The following is a 14,872-nucleotide window of genomic DNA, read 5'->3' as shown; positions in this document are numbered from 1 at the left end:
CCTGATAACCCTAGTTCTGTCCTGGGTGCCCTGATCCTGTCCTGGGTGCCCTGGTTCTGTCTTGGGAGCCCTGGTTCTGTCCTGGGAACCCTGTCCTGTCCTGGAAACGCTGGTTCAGTCCTGATAACCCTAGTTCTGTCCTGGGAGCCCTGGGCCTGTCCTGGGTGCCCTGATCCTGTCCAGGGTGCCTGGTTCTGTCTTGGGAGCCCTGGTTCTGTCCTGGGAACCTGGTCCTGTCCTGGGAGCCCTGGTCCTGTCCTGGGTGCCCTGATCCTGTCCTGGGAGCCCTGGTCCTGTCCTGGGTGCCCTGGTTCTGTCCTGGGTGCCCTGATCCTGTCCTGGGTGCCCTGGTTCTGTCTTGGGAGCCCTGGTTCTGTCCTGGGAACCCTGTCCTGTCCTGGAAACGCTGGTTCAGTCCTGATAACTCTAGTTCTGTCCTGGGAGCCCTGGTTCTGTCCTGGGTGCCCTGATCCTGTCCAGGGTGCCCTGGTCCTGTCCTGGGAACTTGGTCTTGTCCTCGGAGCCCTGGTCCTGTCCTGGGAATCCTGGTTCTGTCCTGGGAACCCGGTCCTGTCCTGGGAGCCCTGGTCCTATCCGGGGAGTCCTGGTCCTGTCCTTGGTGCCCTGGTCCTGTCCTGTGAGCCCTGGTTCTGTCCTGGGAACCTGGTCCTGCCCTGGGAACCCGGTCCTGTCCTGGGTACTCTGGTCCTGTCCTGGGAACCTGGTCCTGTCCTGGGAGCCCTGGTCCTGTCCTGGGAACCCGGTCCTGTCCTGGGAGTCCCGGTTCTGTCCTGGAAATGCTCGTTCAGTCCTGATAACCCTAGTTCTGTCCTGGAAGCCCTGGGCCTCTTCTGGGAGCCTTCGTTCAGTCCTGAGAACCCTACTTCTGTCCTGGGAGCCCTGGTCCTGTCCTGAGAATCCCGGTCCTGTCCTGGGAATCTGGTCCTGTCCTTGGAGCCCTGGGCCTGTCCTTGGTGCCCTGGTCCTGTCCTTGGTGCCCTGGTCCTGTCCTGGGAGCCCTGGTCCTGTCCTGGGAACCCGGTCCTGTCCTGGGAGTCCTGGTTCTGTCCTGGGAGCCCTGGTCCTGTCCTGGGTGCCCTGGTCCTGTCATGGGAATTCTGGTCTTGTCCTGAGAACCATCATAGTCCTGTCCTGAGAGCCATGGTTCTGTCCTGGGAGCCCTGATCCTGTCCTGGGCACCCTGGTCCTGTCCTGAGAACCATGGTTCTGTCCTGGGAACCCTGGTCCTGTCCTGGAAAACCTGGTTCTGTCCTGGGAAGCCTGGTCCTGTCCTGGGAGCCCTGGTCCTGTCCTGAGAATCCTGGTCCTGTCCTGAGAACCATGGTTCTGTCCTGGGAGCCCTGGTCCTGTCCTGGGTGCTCTGGTCCTGTCCTGGTGCCCTGGTCCTGTCCTGGGAGGCCTGGGCCTGTCCTGGGAACCCTGGTTCAGTCCTGAGAACCCTAGTTCTGTCCTGGGAGCCCTGTCCTGCCCTCTCCCACCTAGGCTTGCTGGGCTGCTCCAGCTCTGGATGACCCTGACAGGGACAGCAATTGGGTGAACAGTTGTCTCTCTACCACCTAGGCTCCTAACCCCCACTGCCTTTTGGGTAGGACATGGCTCCTGGTCCCAGGTGACTCAGGGATGCCACCTTCATCAACTCTCCATGTGCAAAGCTACGTGGCAGGAGAGGGCAGGGACCACCTTCGGGGCCACTCTAGTCAGAATCCCTTGCTGGGCTGTCTGCCCCTGCAGACTCTCTGGGCTTGCCCTCTGGGCTCCAGGGTTTTTAGGAGAGAGGAGGACACAGGTCCCCTCAGGGTTATAGGTGGTGGCAGGGCTGGAAGGGAGAGGCTGAGTTGGCCAAGAGGCTAGGAATGCCCTGGATTTCATATTCCTGCACCACAGAGTGAGGCAGAGGGGGAGGGCCTGTGGCATTGGAGCGGCAAGACCCCACGGCTCAGAAACCCCCAAGAAGCCAGATGTCCTGGTGGCCCGTCCACCCACTGGCCCTCCCAGGGAGGCTGGATGATACTTGGTAGAGCCAGGATGCAGGGCTCTGGAGCACCCCCTGAGGAGGGAGGGTGGGACCAGGACCGGGCCCTGGTGGCAGGCTGGAAGGCGGTGGGTTAGGGGTGGCACCCTGGGGCTCCTTCCCCCCACCCTGCCCAGGGGCCAGACCTGACAGCAGCAGTCAGAGCAGGCTCAGGCCTTGGGACGCCCAGATGGGCCTCCTCTCCTCCTTCCTCCAGGTCAGGGGGCTCAGGCGCCCGGAAGTTTCTCAGAGAGGGGGAGGCTGAGCTCAACCCAGATGATGGATGCCTCCTCCTGGGCAGGGGCTCACGGAGGTCACTGGCTTCCTCCTGCTTTCCATCTGGGTCCTGTCACATTCCTTCCCTAGGTGGGGGACAGGGAGAGGACACCACACCACACTCCGGGACATTGCAGCCCCCAGCCCTGCTGATTCAGGAAGCCGGAAATCCTCCCCTGCATCCTGGCCCCTCCCTCCCTGGTCCCCATCTGCCTTCTCATAAAAACAAAACACAGGAGCCACACGGGGGCAGTGCCAGGAATGTCTCGGGACCAGAAAGGGGCAGGCACCAGGCGGGGTGGCAATGTGGACCAATGCACGACCCCACTAGCCTGCCCCTGGCTCAGTTTCCCTCAGAGGGTGCCAGAGTTATGGAGAGCCCTGGGTCAGGAAGATGAGGGTTCCAGCAGCTTGGCTGAGAACTTGGGCTGTGATCTCCTGGGGTCTGAGTTCCCAGGGCCTGGGGGAGAGGCACGGGGTCCCAGGACCACGTTCAGCACCTCTTTCTGGGACAAGTGAGCCTCAGTTTCCCCGTGTGCCAGACTTCATCAGCTCTTTTCATAGCCAGTGAGGTACTTCATAGGGAAAAACCAAGGCTTAGAAGGGCTGAGTGTGCTGTTGAGAGGCACTGTCCCCAGCCTGGAGGGATGCTGGCTGGCCCTAGCTCGGTGTGTCTCCTAACAATGCTGGCCTGTAGGGACCCTCTCTGGGGGACCTGTGTCCCCTGCAGGCTCACAATCAGGGTCCTGGGGACCTGACAAGGCCTCAGGGGACCCAGGGTGCCTGGGCTGCCCCTTGGAGTCGCTCAGTAACACCACATAGCCCTGTGGATGGCTCTGCACCTGCGGGTTCCCACCAGGGCGAAGGAGGTGCCTCCTGGAAACTATCCAGAATAGGGCATAGCTAAGAAGACAGCTCCAGGGACCTCCCCAAAGATAGGAATGGGACATGGCAATGTCAGAATAACCTGATTCATTCTAGAAGCTTCTCTCCCAAGAAATCCTCTTTCCAGGGGCTTCTAACACCTTCTTGGAGGTTGGGGATCGAGGGCAACCAGCAAAGGGAGTTCTCAAACCTTTGGTAGGTGGGAGTACACAGCCACTGGCCCTCAGCCCCTGCCCCTACCTCACTCCCATGAAGCTGGAGAGAGGGGCTGAGGGCCTATGTGGGGTATAGGGTGGCCAGGAGATTAGGAAATTGAGGAAATCAGGCCTCCTAAGCCTGCTGGCCAGTATAGCTGTGTGGTGCCAGACACAGGCAGATAAGAGGTAGAGGTGGGAGGTGGGGAGGAAAGCCCCTCATCCTTTCCTGAGGCCAGGCCAACTGTCTCCAAACTCCATCTGCTAACTGCCTCCAAGCTGGGAAACTGGGAGTGGGTGGGGTGGGGTAGGGACCACTGTCTCGTCCTACTGGCTGGGAAGGAGGGGCTATCTGGGAACTCAGAGCCTGCCTACGGTGCCCTCTGAGGCACCCACATCCCCTGGCAGGAGTGGGAGAGACTTGGGCCTTGGAGCCTGCAGTACAGGCAGCTGTGTGGACACACAAAAGACAGCAGGAGTACGGGGTATGACAGGAGTGGGGGGAAGTAGCAGGTTCTCCGCCCACCTCAAGCCTCAGCTTCCTCAGCTGTGCACAAGCTGTGTGGGAGGAAGAGGGGAGGGTCACTGCCCTGCTCTGTGCCTGTCAGGCGGGATCTCAGAGGCTGCTCCTTCCCACTTCTCACAGATGTCTATGCCTCTTCCTGGATGTAACTGGCTATTTTTGTGGCGTTGCTTCTGAGGTAACCAAAGGGTGTCTTCTCTTCCTCCCCCAGCTACCTGCCCTCAAAAGAGAAATAGGACAGATGAATCTAGCCAGTTGATTTTGGAGGAACCTAGAAAGAAACTTCAGTCTTTCAGTCTCATCCCCAACCCAATCTCACCTTCCTCACAACACCCACCACCCCACTACCCTGGCCCCTCTCCCTTTGCTGGGCTGAGAGCCACATAAGACAGATAAGGGCTCAGGGCATTTGGAGGCTGCCTTCTCTGTAAGTCAGGGACATTTCTCTATCCAGGGTCACCTCAGGAGCCATGGAGGCCACCTCCTTACCCTCTCTTCCCACCCACACCTGGGCTCCACTGCCTGTTGCATGTTTCATTGGGATACTGCTTTGTGAGAGTGTGTGTGTTGAGAATGTTTGAGCAAGAAGACAGATTCCTACTTCTTCAGCCTCTATTTAGGTTCTGCTGTAATGCTCAGCCTACTGGGACATGAAGAGCTTGTCTTCTCTTTTATCTTCTTGAGCTACAAGGTTATCACAAATGAAGAAAGAAAAAGCTAAAAGACTTTATGATGGAGAAAAGTATGAATGAAAGAAAAGTGCCTAAAGGAAGGAACAGCTGGCTAGCTGGATGATTGATGGACAGATGGATGGATGAGTGGATATAGGTAGAGAGATGGATAGACGGGTGGATGAGTAGATGGGATGAATGGGTGGATGGATGAATGGAGATGGATGGATGTGTAGATGGATAGATGAGTGAATGGATGGGAGGATGGATGGGTAAATGGATGTGTGGTTGGATGATGGATAGATGGATGGATGGATGAATAGGTGGGTGATGGATGGAGAGATGGATGAGTGGGTGGAAGGGTGATGGGTGGTGGATGAGTAGATGGGTGAATGAATGAATAGCTGGATGATGGACAGATGGATAGATATGTGGATGGATGGTTGGATAATTGGTTGAGTGAATGGGTAGATGGGTGGACAGAGGGATGGATAGATGGGTGGGTGGATGGATGGATTAACTGGTGAATGGACATATGGAATGGAAGTATGGGTACGCTGATGGGTAAATTGATGGAATGCTGACAAATAAATGATTGGATAGACTAATAGAAGTTTATCAAGACATGTGGATGGATATGGTTAATGGGTTGATTTTTAGATGGACAGACTGAGAAATACAGGAAGTGATAGATAAATAGAAATATGATAGTAAACAGACATATGATTGGTGCTGGATAAACTATTGAAGAGGCAGATTGATGAATAGAGAAGCACCTACGCCAGGAATTTTACACTCACTCTTCTCTCTTTCTAGAACACTTCCTCCTACCAGTGTATATAGCTATCTTAAATATTTCTCAAGTTTCTTTTCAAATAAGGAAAAGATTATTCCTTTCTATGAGGCTTTCTTTGACTATCATATATAAAATATCAATCTCTGCCAAGACTCCATATCCTCCCGCCCTGAATTATAGTTTTATCACCATTATCTATAGTTTTATCTATATAAAACTATAGTTTTATCACCATTTGATATATTACAGTATGTACTTATTTGTTTATTTTTGTTGTTGCTCCAGCTAAACTGTCAGCCTTGTGAGAGCATGGTTTTGTTAATGCTAAATCTGCAGTACCTAAAAAGTGGGTACAGTAAGTGTTCAATAAGTTTGTTGAAAAATATATGGATAGATGAATAAATATATGAATATAAATGGAGTTATAATAAATTGTTATTTATGATGTTATAAATTGTTATAAATGGAGTTATAATAAGATAAATATAATAAATTGATAGTTGGATGAGATACGGATGAGTGAAAGTATAGATAAAAATAATAGTGATCTTTATGGAAGGCTTACTAGGTTGCAGCAACTATTTTAAGTTTTAACTCATTTGAATGGCTTAATGGGCAAAGTAATGGGCAAATATATATATGGAAAGATAAACACGTATGAATTTATGCACATATACATGGCTTGCTAGAAGGGAAGATGGATGGACATATGGATGGATGGACAGATATTTGAATGTGTGTGTGAATATGATTGATCAGTAGTAAAATATTTGGAGAGATGAATGAAAGTAAGGACAAAAAATATTTTGAGAGATAGAAGAATGTTTTAAAGAATAAACAGCTCACTGGTTGGATAGCTAGGCAAATAGATATACAAATTGGTGGTTGAATATATACATAAGAGTAATTATTATATATTTAGTGATAATTATGTTTCCAGTGGGTGGAATGGCTAGCTGAGTGGTTCTTCTAAGTGTTTTATATGTATTATGACATTTAGATAAACAGATGGATGAGTGGGTGTCGGAAGTGAATGGATGCATGGAGGGATGGATGAGTATGTGGATGAATAGATGGGTGGATACTTGCTCAATGAAGAAATGTAAAGAGAGATGAATAGACATGGGTATATATGTATTGATAAATGCTTGAATGGATTGATGGAAGGATATATTGTGTTTATATGGATGATTGAATGGATACATATCCTGAGAAGTTGATGGATTAATAATGATGCATGGAAAGACAGATAACTATATAGGGAGGATGGATGAATGAGTGGATAAATGGAGGATGGATAGATGGATGATGGATGGGTGGGTGAATGAATGGATGGATGGATGATGGATATGTGAATGGATGAATGGATGGATGGATGAGTGATATATGGGTGATGGATGGATGATTGGTTAATGGGTAGATGGATGGATGGATAGATGATGAATGGGTGAATGAATGGATGGGGTGGACAGATGTTTGGATGGGTGGATGGATGAATAGATAGATGATAGATGAATGATGGATGGATGGGTGAGTAGATGGATGGATGAATGGATGGATGGATGATGACTGAATGGTTGGTTAATGGGTAGATGGATGGATGGATAAATGATAAATGAGTGAATGGATGGATGGGGGTGGACAGATGACTGGATCAATAGCCAGATGGATGGAAGAATGGGTAGATGGATGGATGATTGGATGAATGGGTGGATGGATGGATAGATGGATGATGGATGAATGGGTGGGTGGGTGGATGGATGGATGGGAGGATAATGGATGGAAAATGGGTGGATGAATGGATAGATGATAGATGATGAATGGAGGGATGGGTGAATGGGTGATGGATGGATGGATGGATGATAAATGGATGATGGATGGATATGTGAATTGGTGAATGGATGAATGGATGGACGAATGGATGGATGATAGATGGTTGATGGATAAATGGGTGGTTAATGGATAGATGGATAAATGCATGGATAGATAGATGGGTGGATAGATGATGAATGGATGGATGGAGGGTGGACAGATGGATGGATGGGTGGGTGGATGGGTGGATAGATAGTTAGATGGATGGGATGATGAATGGAAAATGGATGGATGGATAGGTAGATGATAGTTGGATGATGGACGGATGGGTGGGTAGGTGGGTGGATGGATGGATAGATGATGAATGGGTGAATGGATGGATGGGTGGGTAAATGAATAGATGATGGATGATGGATGGGTGGGTGGTTAATGAGTGGATGGATGGATGGATGGATGAATGGATGGATGGATGGATGGATATATGATGAATGGGTGAATGAATAGATGGAAGGTGAATAGATGAATGGATGGGTGGGTGGATAAAGGGTTGACGGATGATGGATGGGTGAGCAAATGAATGGATGGGATGGATGGTTGGTTAATGGGTAGATGGGTGGATGGGTAGATGATGAATGGGAGAATGGATGGATGGGGAGTGGACAGATAGGTGGGTGGATGAATGGGTGGATAATAAATGGATGATGGGTGGATGGGTAATGAGTTGATGGATGGATGATAGATGGGTGATGGGTGAAATTTTTCCTTCTTTTGAACAAAACTATGCTTTGGCACGTTTCCTTCTGGCTCTCTCTGACTGGGATTCCAGATCCAAGAACAAGAGGCAAGGGGGAGATGCACAGATTAAGATGGAAATGAGGCACAGGCTCACCTCCTCTGGGTGATCTGGCTCAACCTGAGGGCCAACCTGGTGGTCCTGCTCCCCTTTCCCTCCTCTGTGTTCCACTAGAATCTTGAGGCATCTGCAGCTCTGGATGGATGCTGGGGATGGTTGGTGGGCACCTTTGCTTCTGTGGCACAACCCCACATTCTCTGGCTGCCCCCAGGGTTGTGGGAGGGGATAGCTGTGAGCTCCCCTCCAGGACTGGCCACAGGACCCCACCTGGTATGTGGAGGGTGAGGGAGGAATCAGAGCCAGACTTCGTGACCCCCACAAGGCTGTGCCAGCCAGCCACCACCTGAGTCACTGCGGATCTGAGCTATGGGCCCATGTGGCTGCCACTGCGCCACGCACGGCCTGCACAGTGACTATGGGTGCAACGCTTGCCTACCTGACCTTAGCCTCCCCTGGTCCAGCCTTGCATCCCCCAGGTGCTCTCAGCCCTGGTCCCCTGGCCTAGCCTGAGGCCATGCTAGCTGGGGAAGTGAGAGGGGCCGTTCCTCTGTGCTATGGGGGATGGAGGGCGGTCTGGGCAGGCAGTCAGCACACGGGCTCATGGTTCCGGCTCCGTCAGCCCCAGCTCTGCAAACTTGGATACCTGTCTGAGCCTCGGTTTCCCCACACAGGACCTAGGTGCGGTGGCTGTGAGGGTTGTGAGCCGGGCAAGCTGCTGGACATAACTGCTGGGCACTGAGCTGGGCTCGGTGACGCCCTGCAGACATGAGTCCAGTACCCGCCTTGTCCGGTCACTCGCCCGCGAGCGTTCTCCAGTGAGTCATGGCGACTAAGCCCAACCGGAGGAACAGTGGGCTGGGCTGCACCTCCCAGGCCTTGGCCAGAGCACAGGGGGCAGGGGGCCCGCCGGCCAGGGCACCATACTGACCTTGTGCCCACCAGCCACCCTGGGAGCGTGCTCTCTGCTACCCAACAGGGCAGGCCGTGTTAGTCTGTGCCTTGGGGGTCTCTCTGCTCTGACCTTCCAGTGTGGCCAGGCATGTGCTCGGGGGGGGCAGCAGCCTCCCCACTGGGGGAGCAGAGAGGATTCCCCCTCGAGGTGATAAGTGGAGCAGAGAGCTGGGCATAAACAGGGGAAAACTGGAGAACCAGGAGGGAGGGGAGGGAAGGAGGGGGAGGGAGGGAGGGGAGAGAGGGAGAAGAGGAAGGGAGGGGAGAGGAAAGGAGGGGGAGGGCGGGAGGGGGAGGGAGGGGCACAGAGATAGGGGCAGAGAGAGACACAGAGGGAGAGGAGAGGAGACAGGGTCTGAGTGTGGGAGCAGGGAGGGTCTGGGGGCCTGCAGGGAGGGAGCAGAGGGCTAGGCTGGGGGGGGCAGGGCAGGGCAGGGGGGGCTTGACCCAAGAGATCCAGAAAGGCGAGGACAAGAGGAGGGCCAGAGGGCTGGCCAGGGCAGGCCCAGGGTGAGGGGAGAGGCACAAAGGGATGGAGAGGCAGATGGGGGGGGCTGGATGCCCCGCAAGTGGTGGGGATGAGCTGCAGGGGGAGAGTGGAGTGAGGCCGGGGCGCTGGCCGCCGAGGGGAGACTGTGCCCGTCCCAGGCCGCTGAGGTCCTGCTAAGCCCCAGGGCTGCGGGGCTGGAGGGTTTTCTCTCTGACATTTTTACTAGTCTCGGAAGGAGGGGGAGGGGGAGGGGGAGGAGGCCGAGGGGGGAGAGGGGGGCTGGGGGGAACAAAAGGGAAGCAGCTGCTAAACGTCCTGAAGGAGAGACCCACAGAGTCCGTGAGGCCGTCCAGACGGGGACAGACGGGCACCCAGACGCCCGGGGGGCAACTAGCGGGGAGCCGGCCCAGGAGGCCCCCCCCCGCCCCTACCGGGGCCAGAGGGCCCAGGGTGGACAGAGCAGGCCACAGACAGGGAGACGGGGCGAGCCAACGGGGAGGGGGCGTCAGCCAGAGAGCCCAGACGGCCAGACAGACGACAGACGACAGACGGGGAGACAGCGCAGATCCAGGGACACAGACAAGGGCGCGAAGGCGGGGGCCGGGAGAGAAAGGAGAGAGGAGGGGGAGAGGGGTCCTGGTGGCAGGAGGAGGAGCAGGGGGAGGCCAGCAGACAGAGGCCGGCGGCCTTTGAAGAAGGAGCAGCAGCGTCCCCAGGGCTGGGGTCAGGCCAGGTCGCCGGCCGGCGGGGCCGCCAGCAGCATGAGCGGCTCGGCCCTCCTGAGGAGGAGTTCCAGCCAACGGGGCCTGGAGAAGCTGGTGAGGTAGGTGCCCTGGCCCAGGCGGGGGCAGGGCGGGCAGGGCCGGGCACCCCGGGCAGGCGGGGGGCTGTGGCACAGGTGCGCGGGTGTGCAGGAGGCCGTGTCGTCCTCCCGCCCAGCGGCCCTGTGCGCTCTGCTTCCCTCCTGCGCACCCGCCCGCCGGCCTGGGCAGGGCTGCTCTCCCCGGGCACCTTCCCCTGGTCCGGGGGCCTCTGCCCAGGCCCGCTGCGGGAAGTGGGTCCTCAGCCCTGCTCCCTGGGCCTCGCCTGAGCTCCCGCTGGCCCCTGGCGACCACCCTGTCACCCCTTGCTTTACAGATGATGACGCAGGACTTTGCGGCCACATTCACCAGCCCCCTTAGAGCACCAGCCCTGCATGGGAGGTGCTGCGGGGCCATGGTGAGTGCTTGGGCCTCAGAGTCAGGTCGTCCCTGGGCTGGACCCCTGGCTCCAGCATCTCAGGCTTTTGGGCCAGGACCCTAGCATCTCTGGGCCTCAGTTTCCTCCTTTGTAAAGCAGTGGCATGGTGGTACCTATACCTGGAAGAGGAGGAGAGAGAGAGCAGAAGCAAAAGGCCAGAGGCGGGCTCAGAGCCATGACACAGGCTGCTCATCACATCACTCTGAGCCACCTGCAATGCCCTTCCTCCTCCTCTACCCTTCCAGGCATCGAAGGCCCAGCTGAAATACTGCCTCCTCCATGCAGCCTGCTTTGGCTTCTCCTTCGACGGCCCGGAGCATGCTGCAGACTGCATGCTCCTGGAGGGAGGGACAGGCATGTCAGCATCCCCAGCTGTACCCACGTCCTGATTCTGGGAGGGAGGAGAGACAAGGTGTTCAGGTGGGCTGAGAGCAGCCCTGGGCCCCTCAGCTCTGTCTGGTTGGGGCCCTCAGACCCTGAGTGACAGCTCGCCCCTGGCCCCACCCAGGCACGGCCCAAGGGCCACCCCTCGGTGTTGGGACCAGCAGCTGGGTATGGGGCCCCCGCGGGCCATGCTCCCTTGCAGCCCCACCCTGTCCATTCATGAGGTGAGCCTGCGAGTCAGTTCCTGAGCTTCACACCTGTTGAGTCCTGGCCTTGCTAACCAGGGGACCCTCGGGCAGGGCTCCTCCTCCTGCCCAGTTGGGATGTGTCCTCCCAGCAGTCACTGCTGTGGTCCCCCTCCAGAAAGGACTCAGTGGTGCCCGGGTCAATCCCAGAGGCTCATCAGTGCTGCTTAACAAATGGGGAAACTGAGGCCCAGGAGGACAGTCATAGAGTCCACGGGGGGAGCAAGTGCTGGGCACCCAGAGGCCCTGCAGAGGCCAGTGGGCCAGAGAGAGAAGGAAGCATCCCTTTGAGCTCCCCACGAAGTCCTGCGGCTGGGGGGCCAGGTGGGGGGCAGGCGAGAGAGAGTCTCCCAGAGAATAACACCAGGGGGTCCGGTCCAGCTGTGGTGAGCGAACCACACAACTCACATGGTGACGCTCACAGGTGTGAGCCACCCACAGGTGGCCAGGTGGCCACTGGCATCCCTGCCACCCTCCCTGACATCAGCACCTATCCTGCATTTCACAGGCCGCGCTTCCTGAAGCCCGGGCAAACGGCCCTGTGTGCCTATTTGACGGACAGAAAGCCAGGCTCAGTGAGGCTGGTGACTTGCCCTGGGGCACCCGCGCCCACCATCTCCCCACTTCGCTGGGGGGCCGCCTGGGTGTGGGGTGGGAAGGGGGACGCCAGGGGCAGGGTGCGGCGTCTCTTAGTGACAAGCTCATGTGGAAGCCAGCAGGGCCGGGTGTAAATTGAATCCAGTTTAAGTCCATTAAAAACGGGCCCAGGAGGGGGGACCCACCCGTAGCACCCTCTAACCTTGGCACCATCTCTGTGGCTGCCCATGTGGGTCCTCACCAGCTGTCAGAGCCTAGGAAGACGCTTCAGGTGGCAGGAACGGCCAGGGACCCTCCTCTGCAGTGCCCCCAGGCCGGCTCCGTCCCTCCCCACGCGGTTCCCTCCTATGCCCCTGGGTGATCGACAGCTTGGGCCAGGCTGATGTTAGGAGTGAGCTGGGGGCAGCAAGGGGACCCTGAGCCCCTCACCTCCCGGATTCTGGGCCGCCCACCTGGTTGAATGGTCTTTGGGGGCCTGGCTTTGTGGAGCGGGGGCTTGGCTGGCACAGACCGAAGGGGCTGCAGGGGTCACCCTGCAGTGTCTCTTGGTATTCGGGACCCCAGTCCCCCTGGAGAGGCTCGGTGGGCCGGGGGAGCCCTGGTGAAGCCCCTCTGCCCGTCGCTCTGGGCACACATCCACCGCAGGCATGACGGCAGTCTCCGTGCCTGGCCTCCCACCCTGGGCAGCCAGGTCTGGGAGGCCTCTGGGGACCCTGGTGTGGCCAGCAGGGCAAAGGATGGGCCAGCCCAAAGAGGCGGTGGCGGCAGGGCGGGTGGCGGCGGAGGGGGGGAGCCAGGCCTCCAAACCAGTGTCCAAAGGGGCGTGGCTGCCTCGGGCCCACCCAGGGCCCCAGATGGGAGGGGGGCTGGCCCTCGCCCTGGCAGAGCCTGGGTGTCTGGTGGGTGGTGCTGCCCTGGGACCAGGCAGTCTGTCGGCCAGAGCTGCGCCAGGAACCCCGGCGAGCTGGCATCGCGGGGGTGCGGGGACTGAGTGGCCCAGCCCCCTGGGCAGGGCGTCAGGGCCGGAGCCCAGAGCACTGAGGTTCAGGCTGCAGTCCCATCCTGCGAACCGGAGCAGGACAGGGCGGTGAGCGAGCAGCAGCCTGGGTGCACCAGGCACCTGAGGACTTGCCCCCGCCAAGCCCCTGCCGGAGCTTCGAGAGGGCACCCTGTGGCTCCTGGGCCCTGAAGGGTGGCCGGAGAGGGCATGGCTCCCAGGAGCACCTCGTCTATCTCAGAGTGGCTCAGCACAGGTTGGTGGCTGGGGTCCAACCTACACAGGTGTCCTGGGGCAAGTGTGAGCTGGGGCTGGGGGAAGCCCTGGGCAGCCCCCGGGGACAGGGAGAGCGTGGGATCGGTTCGCGGGCCCTGGAAGGTGAGAACGAGGTGGGGAGGGTGCTGCCCACCTAGGAAGGGAGAGGTCCTGAGGTGGGCTTGAGGTGAGGCTGGGAGCCAGGGGGCCGTGTGCCCAGCAGGCTGTGAGACGCTCCCAAAATACCTCCTAGCAGGTGTGGGGGGAGGAAGAGATAAAGAGAGAGAAAAAAAGTGAGAGAGTGAAGCAGGACAAAGAAGAGGGGGTGAGGGACGAGGGGTCCCCATGAGGGCAGAAAGAGGGTGTGCAGGGACAGGGAAGGGACAGGGAAGAGATGGGAACAGGGATAGGATGGGCACAGGGCAGGATGGGATGGGAATAGGATGGGGACAGAGACGGGATGGGGATCAGATAGAGCAGGATGGGGACAGGGATGGGGAGAGGGACAGGACGGGAATAGGGAAACGACAGAAAAAGGTCAGGGACAGGGCAGGATGGGATGGGGATAGGATGGGGACAGGAAGAGGGACAGGATAAGAACAGGGACAGATGGGATGGGGACAGGACAAGATGGATTGGGGATTAGATAGGGCAGGATGGGGACAGGGATGGGGACAGGATAGGATGGGATGCGAATAGGATGCGGACAGGGACAGGGAGAGGTAAATACGAGGACAGGGACAAGATGGAATGGGAACAGGACAGGATGGGATGGGGATCAGATAGGGACAGGACGGGGGTAGGATGGGGACAGGATGGAATGTGGACAGGACAGGGACAGTGATGGGAATAGAATGACAGGACAAGATAGGAGGGAGACAGGGACAAGAGTAGGATGGGGATGGGGTGGGAAACAATGGGACAGACAGGGATAGGAGGGGGACAGAAGAGACAGGACTCGATGGGACAAGGGAATGGGATGATGGCCAATAGGAAGGAGAAGTGGAGGGAAAACAACAAAGAGAAGGGATGGACAGGGCAGACATGGGGTGCTCCAGGGGCGTGGGTGCTGTGGAGGCTCGGCAGCCCCTCCCACGTGTCCACTCCCACACTGTCCGTCCTATACTGTCCATCCCACACTGTCTGTTCCACACTGTCCCCTCCCACAGTGTCCCCTCCCACGGTGTCTATCCCATGTGTCTCCTCCCATGTGTCTCCTCCCATGTGTCCCCTCCCACAGTGTCCCCTCCCACAGTGTCCCCTCCCATGCTGTCTATCCCATGTGTCTCCTCCCATGTGTCCCCTCCCACAGTGTCCATCCTATGTGTCTCCTCCCACATGTCCCCTCCCACCCTGTCCTTCCCGGGCTGTTCACTCTGCACCATCTGTCCCACTGTCCCCAGCAGCAGAGGGGAGGAGGCCCCGACGGCCAGGTGGTGTGGGTGCTGAGTGTGGGAGGTGGGGCGGCCCCGTCTACTGCCCACTCCTGGCCCACCGCGGAGATGGGAGGAGGCACCAGCCAGAAAGGAGGGAGGGAAGGCCAAGAGGCCAAGCAAGGGCCGAGAGAGAACCCCCACGGGGAGGAAGGACAGAGAGTGCAGAGGGGGACTCGTGTACCGGGGTTGGGGCCGCACAGCGGGGTGCACGCTCTCCCCACCCGACCCTCCTGCCA

General features: G+C 57.3%; 1 protein-coding gene across 8 annotated transcripts in view; it reads left to right on the top strand.

Moving 5' to 3' along the window:
- Positions 1-14,872, top strand: part of LSP1 (lymphocyte specific protein 1) — a 39,238-nt gene that overhangs the window by 3,197 nt on the left and 21,169 nt on the right. For 4 of the 8 annotated variants that reach the window (XM_072790422.1, XM_072790421.1, XM_072790420.1 and 1 more), the window contains exon 1: positions 14,524-14,633. The exons of 2 other annotated variants lie outside the window; for them this stretch is intronic. In XM_072790422.1, the coding sequence (XP_072646523.1) occupies positions 14,539-14,633 (95 nt within the window). In that variant the 5' untranslated portion in view covers positions 14,524-14,538. Of the gene's footprint in view, positions 1-9,749; positions 10,307-14,523; positions 14,634-14,872 lie in introns of those variants that run through there. 2 more of the 8 variants (XM_072790424.1, XM_072790423.1) reach the window with 1 other exon arrangement.

This window comes from Canis lupus, chromosome 21 (assembly GCF_048164855.1).
Source record: "Canis lupus baileyi chromosome 21, mCanLup2.hap1, whole genome shotgun sequence".
NCBI classification, from domain to species: Eukaryota; Metazoa; Chordata; class Mammalia; order Carnivora; family Canidae; genus Canis; species Canis lupus.
The sequence above is the reverse complement of the archived record's forward strand: the minus strand, read 5'-3'. Positions and strand labels throughout refer to the sequence as shown.